We start from the raw sequence: 14,585 nt of genomic DNA, 5'->3' as shown, positions 1-14,585 counted from the left end.
AACATTTCTCCATTTTCATCCTGTAAAAATCCTATAGCATCTTTGACTTTTCTTTTACTTTTGACATACCCCCAAAATCCTTTTTTATTGCTTTTGACATCTCTTGCAAGCCTTAATTCATTGTCAGCTTTAGCTAACCTGATACGTGCCCTGCAGGATCTGCAGACTGCGTTATAATCTTCTTTAGATATGCCTCCCTCTTTCCATTTAATAAACATTTCTTTCTTTCTTTTTAGCATGTGTTTAAGTTCTGTGTTCATCCATCCTGGTTTCCTTAAATGCTTCCCATTCTTCCTACTTTTCGGGATTAACGATTGTGCTTTGAGAATCTCATTTTTAAAAATTTCCCATCCTTCCTGGACATTTTTGTCCTTGAGGACATCCAGCCATTGGATCCCTCCTATTCTCTTTCTGAGTCTCTTAAAATCTGCCTTTCTAAAATCTAACCTTGAAGTTTGAGTCTTCACATGTCTTCCTCCTCTAGTTATCCAAAATTCTATAATAGCATGATCGCTGCCTCCTAGCGTCCCAGCCACCTTTACCTCCTCAACCATTTCCTCCCTGTTTATAAGGATTAGATCCAAAGTAGCAGATCCCCTTGTTTTCTCCCCTACCTTTTGGAAGATAAAGTTGTCAGCAAGAGAGGATAAGAATTTGCTTGACCTGTTAGTTTTACTTGATAGAGATTCCCAACAAATGTCTGGATAGTTGAAATCTCCCATGACCACTACGTCATATTTTTGGAGAACTTGGTCATTTGATACATAAAGAGTTCATCCATATCTTCAGCTTGCCCAGGTGGCCTGTAGTAAATGCCTACAATGGTGTCCTTTCCGTTGTTCTCTCCTTGTATTCTTACCCAAACAGTTTCCACAGAACTCCCAGTCTCTGAAGCTTCAATCTCTGTGCAGATATACGCTTTTCTAACATACAATGCGACACCTCCTCCTCGTTTATCAAGTCTGTTTCTTGCAAATAAGTTGTATCCTTTTAGCCTTGTATTCCAATCATGTGTATCGTCCCACCAAGTTTCAGTGATTCCAATGACATCATATTCCTTTTCCTGCGTTAGTAGTTCCAATTCTCCTTGTTTGTTGCCCATGCTTTGTGCATTTGTATAAAAACATTTTAGTTTGTGATTGGTTTCTCTTCCTCCCATATTTTTATTATTTAAATTGTTTTGTCTTTGTTCTTCCTTTCCACTTCCAGTAGCAGAGATCTCAATAGTATTTGTCAGCTGTATGGCTTTTTCTGGCCTTTTGCTTCCCTTCCCACATTGTTCTAGTTTAAAGCTCTCCTGGTGAGTGTAGCAAGGCGACTTCCAAATACATGTTTTCCAGTCTTCGTAAGGTGCACCCCATCTCTAGCAAGTAGTCCATCGTATAGGTAATTCATTCCGTGATCCAGAAATCCAAATCCTTGTTGACGGCACCATCGACGTAGCCAGTTGTTCACCTGTAGAATCTTATTCCACCTCATTGTTCCATGGCCATCCACTGGGAGGATGGATGAGAAGACCACCTGCGCTCCCAATTCTTTCACTTTCTTGCCTAAGTCTTCAAAGTCACTGCAGATGGTTTCCAGGTCCTTTCTTGCGGTGTCATTTGTCCCCACATGTATTAGCAGGAATGGGTAGTGATCTGTAGGTCTGAAGAGTCTTGATATCCTGTCAGACACATCTTTAATTTTTGCTCCTGGAAGACAGCACATTTCTCTTGAGGTTATGTCTGGTCTGCAGATAGCGACCTCTGTTCCTCTTAACAGGGAATCCCCCATGACCACCACTCTCCGTTTTTTCTTCACAACATTCTTCTTTCTCCATCCAGGAGGATTCTGAGGGCTTACAAGGTTATTCATTGCTGGCAAAGTCTTATTTTGCTGTATTTCTTCATGGTTCTCCTGCGTGAGAGCCTGGTACTGGTTCCTGAGTAGTATGGGTGCTGACTGCCTCTCAATCCTCCTGCTTCTCTGGGTCACATGCTTCCATTCCTCTGTTTCGTCAGGTGCAGTTCGAATTTCTTCTCTTTCTGAATCATGAAGAGATAATTCTGCTCTGTCTAAGAACTCTTCACCTTCCTTAATGATTTTCAAGGTAGTTAACCTCTCTTCTAGATTTCGCAACTTTTCCTCCAACAGGGACACAAGCTTGCATTTCTGGCATGTGAAGTTTGGCTTTTCCACTGGCAAGTCTGTGAACATGTAGCAGGATATGCAGCTCACCAAATGGCTCCTGGACTCTTCCATGTTCTTACTGTTAATGTTCTGAAAACAGTGAAAAAAGCTTAAAAAAAAAAGCTTCAAAATGCGCGCGCCGGCAGGCACGTGGTTTACCGATGTCCTCTTTTCAGCTCCAACAGCCAAAATCCAGTGCTCTTTGAGCTCGCGGAGACTCTTCACTTACCCCAAAATGCAGTGGGAATATGCAAATTATCTCCTCAGGACTCCTCCCCTGGTTTACCGATGTCCTCTTTTCAGCTCCAACAGCCAAAATCCAGTGTTCTTTGAGCTCGCGGAGACTCTTCACTTACCCAAAATGCAGTGGGAATATGCAAATTATGTCCTCAGGACTCCTCCCCTGGTCTTGGCTTGCCGACAGATCGCGGTGGACTCAAGGATCACGTGAACGCTGACGTCGGCAGGTCCTTCAGTGTACCGTGAGCTGCCGAGACGCATCGAATAAAGACACTGGGGGCCATCAGAAGATAAGTATATATTTTATTTTTACCATTCTTTCGGTCACACTATATAAATCCATGCCGGTTGCATGGATTTACATAGTGTGACCAAGTTGTCAAGCACTTTCCAAGTGATGCTAAAATCGCTTGGAAAGCGCTTGACAACCCGCATGCGGAAATGCATGTGAAGAACGCTTCACATCCACATGTCCCTGGCAGGAAAAACGCATGTACAATCCGCATGTACAATCCGCATGTACAATCCGCATGTACAATCTGCATGTACAATCTGCATGCATTTTTTCTGCCAGGGAGATGCAGAAACGCTCAGGACAAATCCGGAGCATTTCCGCATCGTGGGCACATAGCCTAACACCTATTTATTATAATGATGGCTGGACCATACATAACAAGCTTGTTCTGCCTATTGTATCTCCCTTATCTCCTCCTGGATTGTAAGCTTATGAGCAGGGCCCTCACTCCTCCTGTAACTGTTTATACTATGTGTTACTTTGTAATGTCTGATATTGTCTGTACAAGTCCCCGCTCATTTGTAAAGTGCTGTGGAATATATTGGCTCTATATAAATAAAATTATTATTTATTTAAGAGGCTTTGTACTGGACATCCGCCTCCTATTCAAATCAATAGGAGGTGGGTGTGCAGTATCCTTTGGTGGCCGTTATGAGAAGACGGCCCGCTTCGCAAGTGAGTACTTGCAGCTGTCGACACAGATAATAGCTGATCGACGGAGATGCCGGGTCTCGGACCCGGGCCGATCAGACATTAATGACTTATCCTAAGGATAGCTTATCAATGACAAAGTAGTGGACAATCTCTTTAAGGTGCTGGGAATATTTGACAATTTTGCAACTAAACCTTCAGGCCTCTGCTATAAAGCTGAAGAAGAGAAGAAGAATTTCATCTCTCAGTAAGACAATGAACATAAGCTTAACTCCAAAGCAACAAAGGAATAACCCAGCCAGATCCCAGCCCTGAACCCAATTGAATATCTGTAGGATAACCTGAAGAGGGCTGTACACAGGAGATGCCCTCACAGTCTGACTGATTTGGAACGCTACTGCAAGGAGGAGTGGGAAAGATTGCCAACTCTAGTTGTGCCGTGCTGATAGATTCCTACACAAAAAGACTAAAAGCTGTCATAAATTTAAAGAGTACTTCAACAAAGTATAAGGGTGTGAATACTTAAGCAACCACCTTATTTTAGTTTTTTTTTCTTTTTGCACTTTAAAATCATTGTTTGTTTTTCGAGTGAAGTATACAGATTATAGATGTCATGATGGGAAAAAGTCCTGAAATTATTCTTGGTGTGATTATTTATTTGTTTACGTTTTACTTAAAAGGGGTGTGTAGACTTCTATATCCTCTGTATGCCAGAAACTTGGCTTAGAAGAATGTGGAATCTGTCATTTTATACCCCTAAGTAAAGGAATGTACATAGAGGCACTTTAACGGTTATTAAATCCTTACCTGTTTTAGAGAAATCCATTGTTGAAATTGTATGCTAATGAGATGCAAGTGCAGTGGGTGGGCAATGCACTTTGTCTGTTTCTCTCCCTTTTCCCCGCCTCTCTCTGACGGACAGGTCACTGAATTAGAAGGCAGGCAGCAGGTGGGAAATCAGAGGCGATGCAGGAGAGCTATAAGTGCAATATCCATTCCCACTGCACTTACATCTTATTAGCATACAGTTACAACAATTGATTTCTCTAAAACAGCAAACCGAATTTCTACAAGAAGGATAAGGATTTAATCAGCATTCAAGTGCCTTTAAAATCCAGATCGAAAATGATAATATATGGCACTCTTGCAGTAACTGATTCAGGTGCACAAGCAGGGTATCCAACCCATATATCATATAGAGCATAAAAACTTGGCACTCTTTGAATTTAAGTTCCTTTTATTTGCATTCATATAGCTTTAAACATTTTCGGTCCTGGTACAGACCTTCATCAGAACTGAATTCTTTAGGTATGGAACTCCCAGAAAAACGCGCTTGTGTGTGCAACCGACGTTGCTTGAGGAGAGCGCTCTCATTATTATTTTGCAAACACCCAGAAGGGGAGGAGAGGGATGACTTCACACACATGTGAGCAGATCCAGCCCACATTTACTGCAGTCTTAATGTGAGCTACTTGTACACTAGGTTGTTATGGCAAATTTCAGCAGCTGCTCCCCCTAGTGTTTATAAGTGGAAATACTAAACCTTTTTAAATTATTTTTCATATTTTGCTTCATTAAAAACAAATTATGTGTGTGTATGTATGTGTGTATATATATATATATATATATATATATATATATATATATATATATATATAATTTGTATATGTATGAATATTTTTTAAAAAAAGGTAAAACATTAACCCCTTTACGCACCAGGCTGTCACTCCCTGTTCAGCACGGGCTCCGGCGCTGAGCCCACACTGAACCGGGCACATGTCAGCTGATTCTTACAGCTGACATATGCCCGCAACAGCCGCGGGTGGAATCACAATCCACCCGCTGCTGTTAACCAGTTAAATGCCGCTGTCAATCTCTGACAGTGGCATTTAACAGCGCCTCGCCGGAAGCGCGTCACTTACCCTGCCCATCGGTGACCCCGTCGCGTGATCGTGGGTCACCAGTGCGTGGGCATGACAACCCTGGGTCTGCAGCAGACCCCAGTGGTTGTCGTCATGTGCTGATCGCTATGAGTGCCACCTAGTGGTCGGCGCTCATAACACAGGAGCATTTCTGCTACAGAGGTGATCTGCTCATCACCTCTATGTAGTAGAGGTGATCAGACAGTTGCTGCTTCTAGTCTCCTATGGAGACTATAGAAGCAAGCAAAAAGTGAAAAAAAAAATGGTTTTAACCCCTTCGCAACCTTGGGTTTTGTCATTTTTGCTTTTTCGTTTTTTGCTCCCCTTGTTCCCAGAGCCATAGCGTTTTTATTTTTTGGTCAGTATGGCCATGTGAGGGCTTATTTTTTGCGGGACAAGTTGTACTTTTCAACGCTATTACTGGTTTTACCATATCGTGTACGGGAAAACGGGAAAAAAATTCCAAGTGCGGTAAAATTGCAAAAAAAAAGTGCAATACCACAGTTGTTTTTTATTTACTTTTTTTTTACCACGTTCACTGAATGCTCAAACTGACCTGCCATCATTATTCTCCAGGTCATTACGAGTTCATAGACACCAAACATGTATAGGTTCTTTTATATTTAAGTGGTGAAAATTCCAAAATTTGGTAAAAAAAAAAAAATAGCGCCTTTTTCTAAGACCTGTAGCGTCTCCATTTTTCGGGATCTGGGGCTGGGTGAGGGCTTATTTTTTGCGCGCCGGGCTGACGTTTTTATTGATAACATTTTGGGGTAGATCCGATGTTTTGAGTCTAGGAATATGCAGCCATTTTTTTTTTTAAAATCAAACTTTGGATTTTTTTTTCACCACTTAAATAAAAAATAACCAATACATGTTGGGTGTCTACGAATTCATAATGACCTGGATAATAATAATGGCCGGTCAGTTTTAGCATTCAGTGAACGTGGGAAAAAAAAAAAAAAATTATTGCATTTTTTTTTGCAATTTCACCGCACTTGGAATTTTCCCCCCGTTTTCCAGTACACGATATGGTAAAACCAGTGATGCCGTTTAAAAGTACAAGTTGCCTCCCAAAAAATAAGCCCTCACACTGCCATAGTGACCGAAAAATAAAAACGCTATGGCTCTGGGAAGAAGGGGAGTAAAAAATGAAAACTGAAAATCCCAAGGTCCATAAGGGGTTAATACCTTGCATTTTTTTTTTCCCAGACGTTGAAAAAACTTTTTTTTTATTTTTTATGGCACCTTCTCATTAACTCCATTTAGCCTTGAAGTTTTATTCCATGTGATATGCATTTAATGCCGTGTAAACATATGTCTAGAATCACTTGCATACTTAATTCATATATGTATATTCTTTGATATAGTTTTCTTTGTATTTATTTTCTTTAATATGTTTTGTATTCTCCCTTACCATCTTTCCTCACTTAATCTTGTTTTATTTCCCCAATAAATATCCCCCTCTCCCCCTTTTTCCTTTCCCCATTTAAATATTTTTAAAATTCAATAAAAATGATTGAAACTCAAAGCAACGAACACTTTAAAGAAGTTGTCCGCTACTTGGACTACTCCTTCTCATACCCCACGCTCGGCCCCAATGAAATAAAAAAGCCTATACTCTCCTCCCGTGACTGCGCTGTCTGCTCTTTCTCTTCCTGGGGCTCTCGTGTGTTGTTTTGAACACGCCCAGTCAGCGTTGGCATCATTGTCCCCGCCTTTGTACGAATTGAATATGGAAAGGATGTCTGAGATCAGCTGCAGCCTGGTCTTCCTTTTCATGTTCAATTCGACAGGAGGCAGGGGTGGTGACGTCGGCGCTGATTGGTGCCTGGCTCGTGTGCCACAACACTGTACGTGAGTGCCGACACCGTGGGAACAGCGCCGACACGGGAGGGGAGTAGGAGCTTTATTTTATCGGGGCCAATTGTGGGGTATGAGAAGGGGTTGTCCTAGTAGTGGACAACCCCTTTTAAAGGAACCTGTTGTGTAAAAAGTAAAAAACTGTTTTAACCTGCAGATATGGAATTAATATAGAAAGAAATTAACTTTAATTCTTCACAGCCGCTTTCGGCAGTCAGTCATAAAGGTGGCGCCGGCACGATTTCAGTCGCCGCTCTGTGTATAGAGAGATGCGGCTGTAACCGTGACTCCGGACTGACTGACAGCATCTCATCATTAGGGCCGGCTGTCAGTCAGGGCCGGGGACGCGATTACTGCTGCCGATCTCTGTACAGAGTGGTGACTGAACCCGCGCCATCACTACCCTTATGGCTGAACCCCAATTGCTGCCTGGAGAAATAAAGTTAATTTCCTCCCAACAGCGGTGCTCTGTGCTGGCGCCGGGCATGTTCAGAATGCTGTTGACCTGCAGATTAACCCCATAGTTGCAGGATAATAGCTTTTTTTTGTGTGCGTGGTTCCGTTTAAAAGCAAAGCCAGAATGCAGGTGTGAATGGAGCTTCGTCTGACACCCCTGCCAGTCTATGCCTACAGTGCTGCAGTAATGTGTAATTCGAACCAGCTTTACTGATGACACTACCATTAGAAACATGTCAGCACAATGTATTGGTAGTGGCCTAGAAGCTGGATGCATATTTTATGTTTTGCACCCTGAATCTTATTAACTGTATTTTATTCTCGCATTCACTTGTTCTACAGGACTTATTCAGATGTCTGATTTTTGTACCAGACGGTCAGTCGGTCTGATATCCTATCCTATCCGTTCAATTTCAATCCAATGCGTCAGCCATAATATTTCATCTGTAATAATTTTAATACGGTTTGCTTTTTCTCTTTGAAAGGAATCTTCACCAATGACCTCAAATTGTGCTTCTCCATCGGATGAGGACATAACAGAAGCTGAGCGATTGAAAACAGAAGGTAAGGACCAAAAGGAGTAATTACTGGAGCAATTGCTTTTTCGGGTTTGTTTTATTAATCGCCAGTCTGTAGCTAAATATAAAAGCTGCCTATAACTGAAGAGTGGAAACTTATGCTATGAATAGCAATATGACTTACCTCGGTGGTGGGCAATTAATTTTCACAAGTGGTCATATGGGAAACTGGCACTACTGTGGAGGGCTAAACAAATTTACTAAATTGAATCCCTTCACGACATCTGCCGTGTACGGCCATGTACGGCGCTGCGGTGGGGGGTGCAAACCGCCATACATGTACGACGTGACTATTGCGCAGGCACACTCCAAGCGCCGACGTGGTCAAAAGCACTGTCAGAGCTGTATGAGACTGACACGACACCACGTGGCAACTCCTCTCTTGCCGCTGTCAATAGTTTACAGCAACATTGATCGGCATAGAAGAGGAAGGGAGCTCCCTCTCTGCTTCAATCGGTACAACGCGATTGCGATCGCATTGTGCTGATTGTCTCCATGGTGATTCCAGGCTGAAAGATGGCCGTGGTGTCCCCCAGGTACGGTGACTTGTAAGCTCCTGGTCCTGACACACCTCCTCCCTGTGTGTGATGCAAAGATCTAATGCCCTGCAATGCAAAAGCATTGCAGAGTATTAGATCAGGGCAGGGAATGTTGATGTCCCATCCTGGGACAAAGTAAAAAAGTTTAAAACAAATTGTTAAAAAATCTCAAAAAAAAGAACAAAAAAAATGAAAAAATATTAACCCAATAAATACCAAATTTTATGTTAAAACAAATAAAGTACACACATTTGGTATCGCTGCTTCTGGAACTACCTGATCTATAACCCCTTCAGTGAACACCTTTAAAAGAAAGGAGAAAAAAAAAATTGTACCAAAACTGTTCTTTTTGATCATACCGCTGAACAAAAAAATGGAATAAAAAGTGATGTAGTAGTCGAATATAAATATCAATGGTATAGCTGAAAACGTCATCTTGTCCTGCAAAAAAACAAGCCGCCATACAGCTCAATCAGTGGAGAAATAAAGTTATAGCGCTCAGAATGTAGCAATGCAAAAACAATTCTTTCTTTTCTATAAAATAGTTTTTCTGTAAAAGCGCCAAAAAATAAAAAAGATCGATGTGACAGAAACTGGTACCAATAAAAGCGTCAACTCGTCCCTCAAAAAAACAAGCCCTCACATGACTGTCAGCAAAATTATAGCTCTCAAAATATGGCGATGCAAAAATAGCGTTTTCTGTGTGTGACAGCTGCCAAGCCTAAAAACCCGATATAAATCTGGCATAGCTGTAATCGCACCGACCCGAAGAATAAAGTCGTCTAATTACTTATACCGCACGAGGAATGGCGTCAAAAATAAATAAAATGAAACATTTGTCCCAGAAAGTTATTGCAATTGCACATGTTGTGTTACACTAATTACAACAATATACCCTTATGGAGTCAATACAAGACTATAGTAGGAAACTCATTAATGATACTAGAACAACACAGACTTAGCTAATTGAAGCCCAGGATTCAAACAAGTATTTTATCCTTTAAAAATAATCTTTATTCAGAATCTAAGAATATATAAAATAATAACAGAGTGCAGCTAATAAAGTAGGGTCATATCATAGTATTATTTGGCATGAGGTAATACTGTTGGTGGCAAAATATATTTATATTCGTTTACATTTCTCTGTTGATTAATACATGCACAATTAGACTCCTGGCATGTTTAAGCAAGTTGAGTTTAACGATGAGTTAGTACATATCTGCATCCAGTCAGTATGCTAAGAAAATGTCACCATATGAGCGTATAACATGAATTAGTGTCATAGCTGTTTCCACCACAAGATGGTGCTAAAGTGCTTTAACCCCTTTCTGACATTGTCAGTAATAGTACGTCCCTGTGCCCTGGTATGGACCAGGTACTTACTATTAGGCACAATGTGATCACACCCACACAGAAGCTCCCAGCACATTAACCCCCGAAATGCTGCAATTGAGATCGATCGCAGCATTCTGGCGGCAAGGGGAGGTAAGCGTGAGCCTCTTAACTTGAATCGGGACCCCGTACTGTGAGCACGGGGTCCTGATCTTTGCCATGGTGACCCGATGTCGTCATGATGACATCCGGGTCACCAGGCATCATGAAGTTATTTTGATCATGTGCAGTGCACGATCAAAGTAACTTGTTCCTGTGCAGCGCTGACAGCCTGCATAGCATAGAGATGCTCCTGCATCTCTATGCTATGCAAGCTATCAGCCTGTAAAAAATAAAAGTCACATAGTGGGACAAAGTGTAAAAGTAAAAAAAAATAAGTGTCAGAAAGTGGGGAAAAAAAAAATAGTAAAAATATATGTAAAAAAAATGAAAAAAATCTACAAAATAAAAATATACTGTACCCATATATATTCATATTATTCTGGAAAAAAAATAAAGCAATAAAAGTACACGCGCTGCGTCTGACACGACCTAACCTATAAAACTGTTTCACTAGTTTAGTGAACACTGTATAAAATAAAAAAATGATGCTTTATCATACCGCCAAGCAAAAAATGGAATAAAATGCGATCAAAAAGGTTAATATAAATAAATATGGTAGTGCTGAAACCGTCATCTTGTCCCGCAAAAAAAAAGCCGCCATACAGCTCCATCAGCCGAAAAATAAAAGTTACAGCTCTCAGAATAAAGCGATGCAAAAAAAATACTTTTTTCTATAAAATAGTTTTTATTGTGTAAAAGCGCCAAAACATAAAAAAAAGCTGTATAAATGTGATACTGTTGTAAACTAACTGACCCGAAGAATAATTCCTGAATTGTTGGTTTTTGTTTATTCTGCCTCCTAAAAAATCGGAATAAAAAAGATCAAAAAATTTAATTTGCCCGAAAATGGTACCAATAAAAATGTTAACTTGTCCCGTAAAAAGCAAGCCCTTACATGAATCTATTGGCCGAAATATGGAAACATTATTTCAAAAACTAGTCTGTGCAAAAAAAGTGTCTTTCAGTGTGTGACAGCTGCCAAACATAAAAACCCCATATGATTCTGGCATTGCTGTAATCACACCGACCCGAAGAATAAAGTCTAATCACTTATACCGCACAAGGAACGGCGTAAAAAATAAACGCTAGGGCTGGGGTTGTGTTAGGTTTGGGATTTTTTTAAACTTAAAGACAAAAAAAATGATGATATGGCGACTAGTGTTAAGCGCAAGTGCTCGCTACTTGAGTTTGCATCGGGTGCTCGGGTATGCATTGAGCATCGTGGGTGTTCGAGTCTCCGCCCCATATGTTTCGCAGCTGCCAAAAAAAAAACTTGCGGGGATTGCCTGCCATGCACGTGCTATCCCCCGCATGTATTTTTTGGTTGTCAAACATGTGGGGCGGGGACTCGAGCACCTGTGATACATGGTGCATACCTGAGTACCCGATGCAAACTCAGGTAGCGAGCACTTGTGCTTAAGACTAATGACAACTTATACAATATGATTACCTAATGTTATCAAATTCTGTGTCGTACCTCTGGGTTCAAAATGTTCACTATACCCCTTGATAAAATCCTTGGTCTAGTTTCCAAAATGGCTTCACTTGTGGGGGGTTTCCACTGTTTAGGCACATCAGGGGCTCCCAAAACGTGACATGGCGTCCGCTCTTGATTCCAGCCAGGAGAAATTGCTCAACAGTTTTTGTGGTCCATTTTCTCCTTTTATCCTTGTGAGAATAAAAAAATTGGGGCGAAAAGATAATTTTTGTGGGAAAATTTAGATTTTTTTTATTTTCACGGCTCAATGTTATAAACTTCTGTAAAGAACCTGGGGGTTCTAGGTGGTCACCACACATCTAGAGAAGTTCCTTGAGGGGTCTAGTTTGAAAAATGGAGTCAGTTGTGGGCGTTTTCCACTGTTTAAGCACATCAGGGGCTCTCCAAACGCAGCATGGCGTCTGCTAATTAATAAAGCAAATTTTATATTCAGAAAGTCAAATGGCTCTCCTTCCCTTCCGAGCCCTGCCGTGCACCCAAACAGTGGTTTTCCCCCACTTATGGGGTATTGGCTTACTCAGGAGAAATTGCACAACAAATTTTGGGGTCCTTTTTTTTTTTTTTTTTTTTTTCTTGTTACCGTTGCGAAAATAAAAAAATTTGGGTCTAAAGTAACATTTTTGTGAAAACTTCACAAGAATTTTTGGAATATGGAAGAAAAAACTGAAGGGTTAATAAAGTTCTTGAATGTGGTTTTGAGCACCTTGAGGGGTGCAGTTTTTAGAATGATGTCACTTCAAATGTGATACGGTCCCTAAAAAAAAAAAAATGGTTTTGTTGTAAAAATTAGAAATCGCTGGTCAATTTTTAACCCTTCTAACTTCCTAACAAAAAATAAAATGTTGGTTCCAAAATTGTGCTGATGTAAAGTAGACATGTGGGAAATGTTATTTATTAACTATTTTGTGTGACATATCTCTCTGATTTAAGGGCATAAAAATTCAAAGTATGAAAGTTGCAACATTTTCAAAATATTCGCCAAATTTCAGATTTTTTTTTCACAAACGCAAGTGATATCGAAGAAATTTTACCACGGTCATGAAGTACAATATGTCACGAAAAAACAATCTCAGAATCAGGGGGATCCGTTGAAGCGTTCCAGAGTAATTACCTCATAAAGTGACAGTGGTCAGAATTGTAAAAATTGGCCTGGTCATTAACGTGCAAACCACCCCCGGGGGTAAAGGGGTTAAATACTTGGTGTATACAAAGATTAAGCACCAAAGCGTCAGGTTAAAAATGAGAATATAAATGTTTTCCACTTACAAGTAATGTCAGTACCTTTGTTCACCCTCCAGCCCCACAAAAGCACATTAGCACCATCTTGTGGTGGAAACAGCTATGACACTCTAATTCATGTTATATTCTCATAAGGTGATCATTTCTTAGTACATATCTGCATCCAGTCAGTATGCTAACGTATCATTAAAGTCAACCTGCTTAAACAGGAGTCTAATTGTGCATGTATTAATCAACAGAGAAATGTAAACTGATACAATACTATTGGTAGCAAAATATATTTGTATTTATACCTAACCTTGTGTCAAATAATACTATATGACCCTGTTTTATTAGTTGCACTCTGTTATTTATTATTTTATATATTCTTTGATTCTGAATAAAGAATGTTTTGTTATATGCATGTTTATTTCACTTGTGTGTATTGGAACAACACAAAAAAAACAGAGCAAAAAAGGCAGATTGGACATAAAATGGGCCGGACAAAATTGTTGGCACCTTTCCAAAATTGGTGGTAAACAACTTTGTTTCAAACATGTGACGCTCGTTCAAACTCGCCTATGGCAAGCAACAGTTGTGGGCAATATGAAAATCACACCTGAAACCAGATAAAAAGGGGAGAAGGTGACTCAATCTTTGCATTGTGTGTGTGTGTGCTACACTAAGCATGGAGAGCATAAAGGATCTTTTGCCCAGGCCTGCTTTACATCATGGATCTATGGCTAATATTGAACGGTTTGTTTTCTAACAGTAAAGGCATTCTTGGATAGTTTTCTGCTTGCAATAAACTTTGTATGCATTTGTCTGTGCCTTAACCCCTTAAGGACCTAGACACTGTAGGTTAATGACGAAGCCTCAATACCTCATTAAGTGACAGTGATCAATTTTAAAAAAATAACTCTGGAACACTTCAACGGATTCCCCTGATTCTAAGATTGTATTTTCGTGACATATTGTACTTCATGATAGTGGTAAGTTTTTCGATAAGACTTGTTTATTTGTGAAAAAATTGAAAATTTGGCAAAAATTTCACAATTTTCAATTTTTAAATCAGAGATGTCACACAAAAGAGTTAATAAATAACATTTCCCACATGTCTACTTTACATCAGCACAATTTTGAAACATAATTTTTTTTTATTTGATAGGAAGTTATAAGGGTTAAACGTTGCCCAGCAATTTCTCTCTTTTCCAACACAATTTTCAAAACCATTTTTTTCTTTAGGCACCACATCACATTTGAAGTGACTTTGAGGGGCCTATATGACAGAAAATACCCAAAAGTGACACCATTCTAAAAACTGGACCCCCTCAAGGTGCTCAACACCACATTCAAGAAATGTATTGACCCTTCAGGTGCTTCACAGGAACTGAAGCAATGTGGAAGGAAAAAATGTATTTATTTTTTTCACAAATTTTACTTTAGACCCTTTTTTTTTTTTTTTTTTTTTTTTTTTTTTTTTTTTTATTATCACGATGGTATAAGGAGAAAATGGACCCCCAATTTTGTTGTGCGCAGATACCCAATGTGTGAGGGAAAATCACTGTTTGGGCGCACGGCAGGGCTCGGATGGCAAGGAGCACCGTTTGACTTTTTGAATGCAAAATTGGCTGAAATCGAGAGCGGACGCCATGTTGC

The 14,585-nt window shown here is 40.0% G+C and overlaps 1 protein-coding gene across 4 annotated transcripts in view; it reads left to right on the top strand.

The window, feature by feature from the left end:
* The window catches only part of SGTA (small glutamine rich tetratricopeptide repeat co-chaperone alpha), a 90,076-nt gene that overhangs the window by 16,311 nt on the left and 59,180 nt on the right, over nt 1-14,585 (top strand). For all 4 annotated transcript variants that reach the window (XM_073685669.1, XM_073685677.1, XM_073685687.1 and 1 more), the window contains exon 4: nt 8,085-8,163. In XM_073685669.1, the coding sequence (XP_073541770.1) occupies nt 8,085-8,163 (79 nt within the window). The remainder of the gene's footprint in view (nt 1-8,084; nt 8,164-14,585) is intronic.

The sequence above is a fragment of the Phyllobates terribilis genome, unplaced genomic scaffold, assembly GCF_046119375.1.
Source record: "Phyllobates terribilis strain yellow unplaced genomic scaffold, ASM4611937v1 Scaffold_1__5_contigs__length_1240528914, whole genome shotgun sequence".
In the NCBI taxonomy this organism is placed as follows: domain Eukaryota; kingdom Metazoa; phylum Chordata; class Amphibia; order Anura; family Dendrobatidae; genus Phyllobates; species Phyllobates terribilis.
Note: the sequence above shows the minus strand (reverse complement) of the source record. Positions and strands in the feature narration are given on the sequence as shown.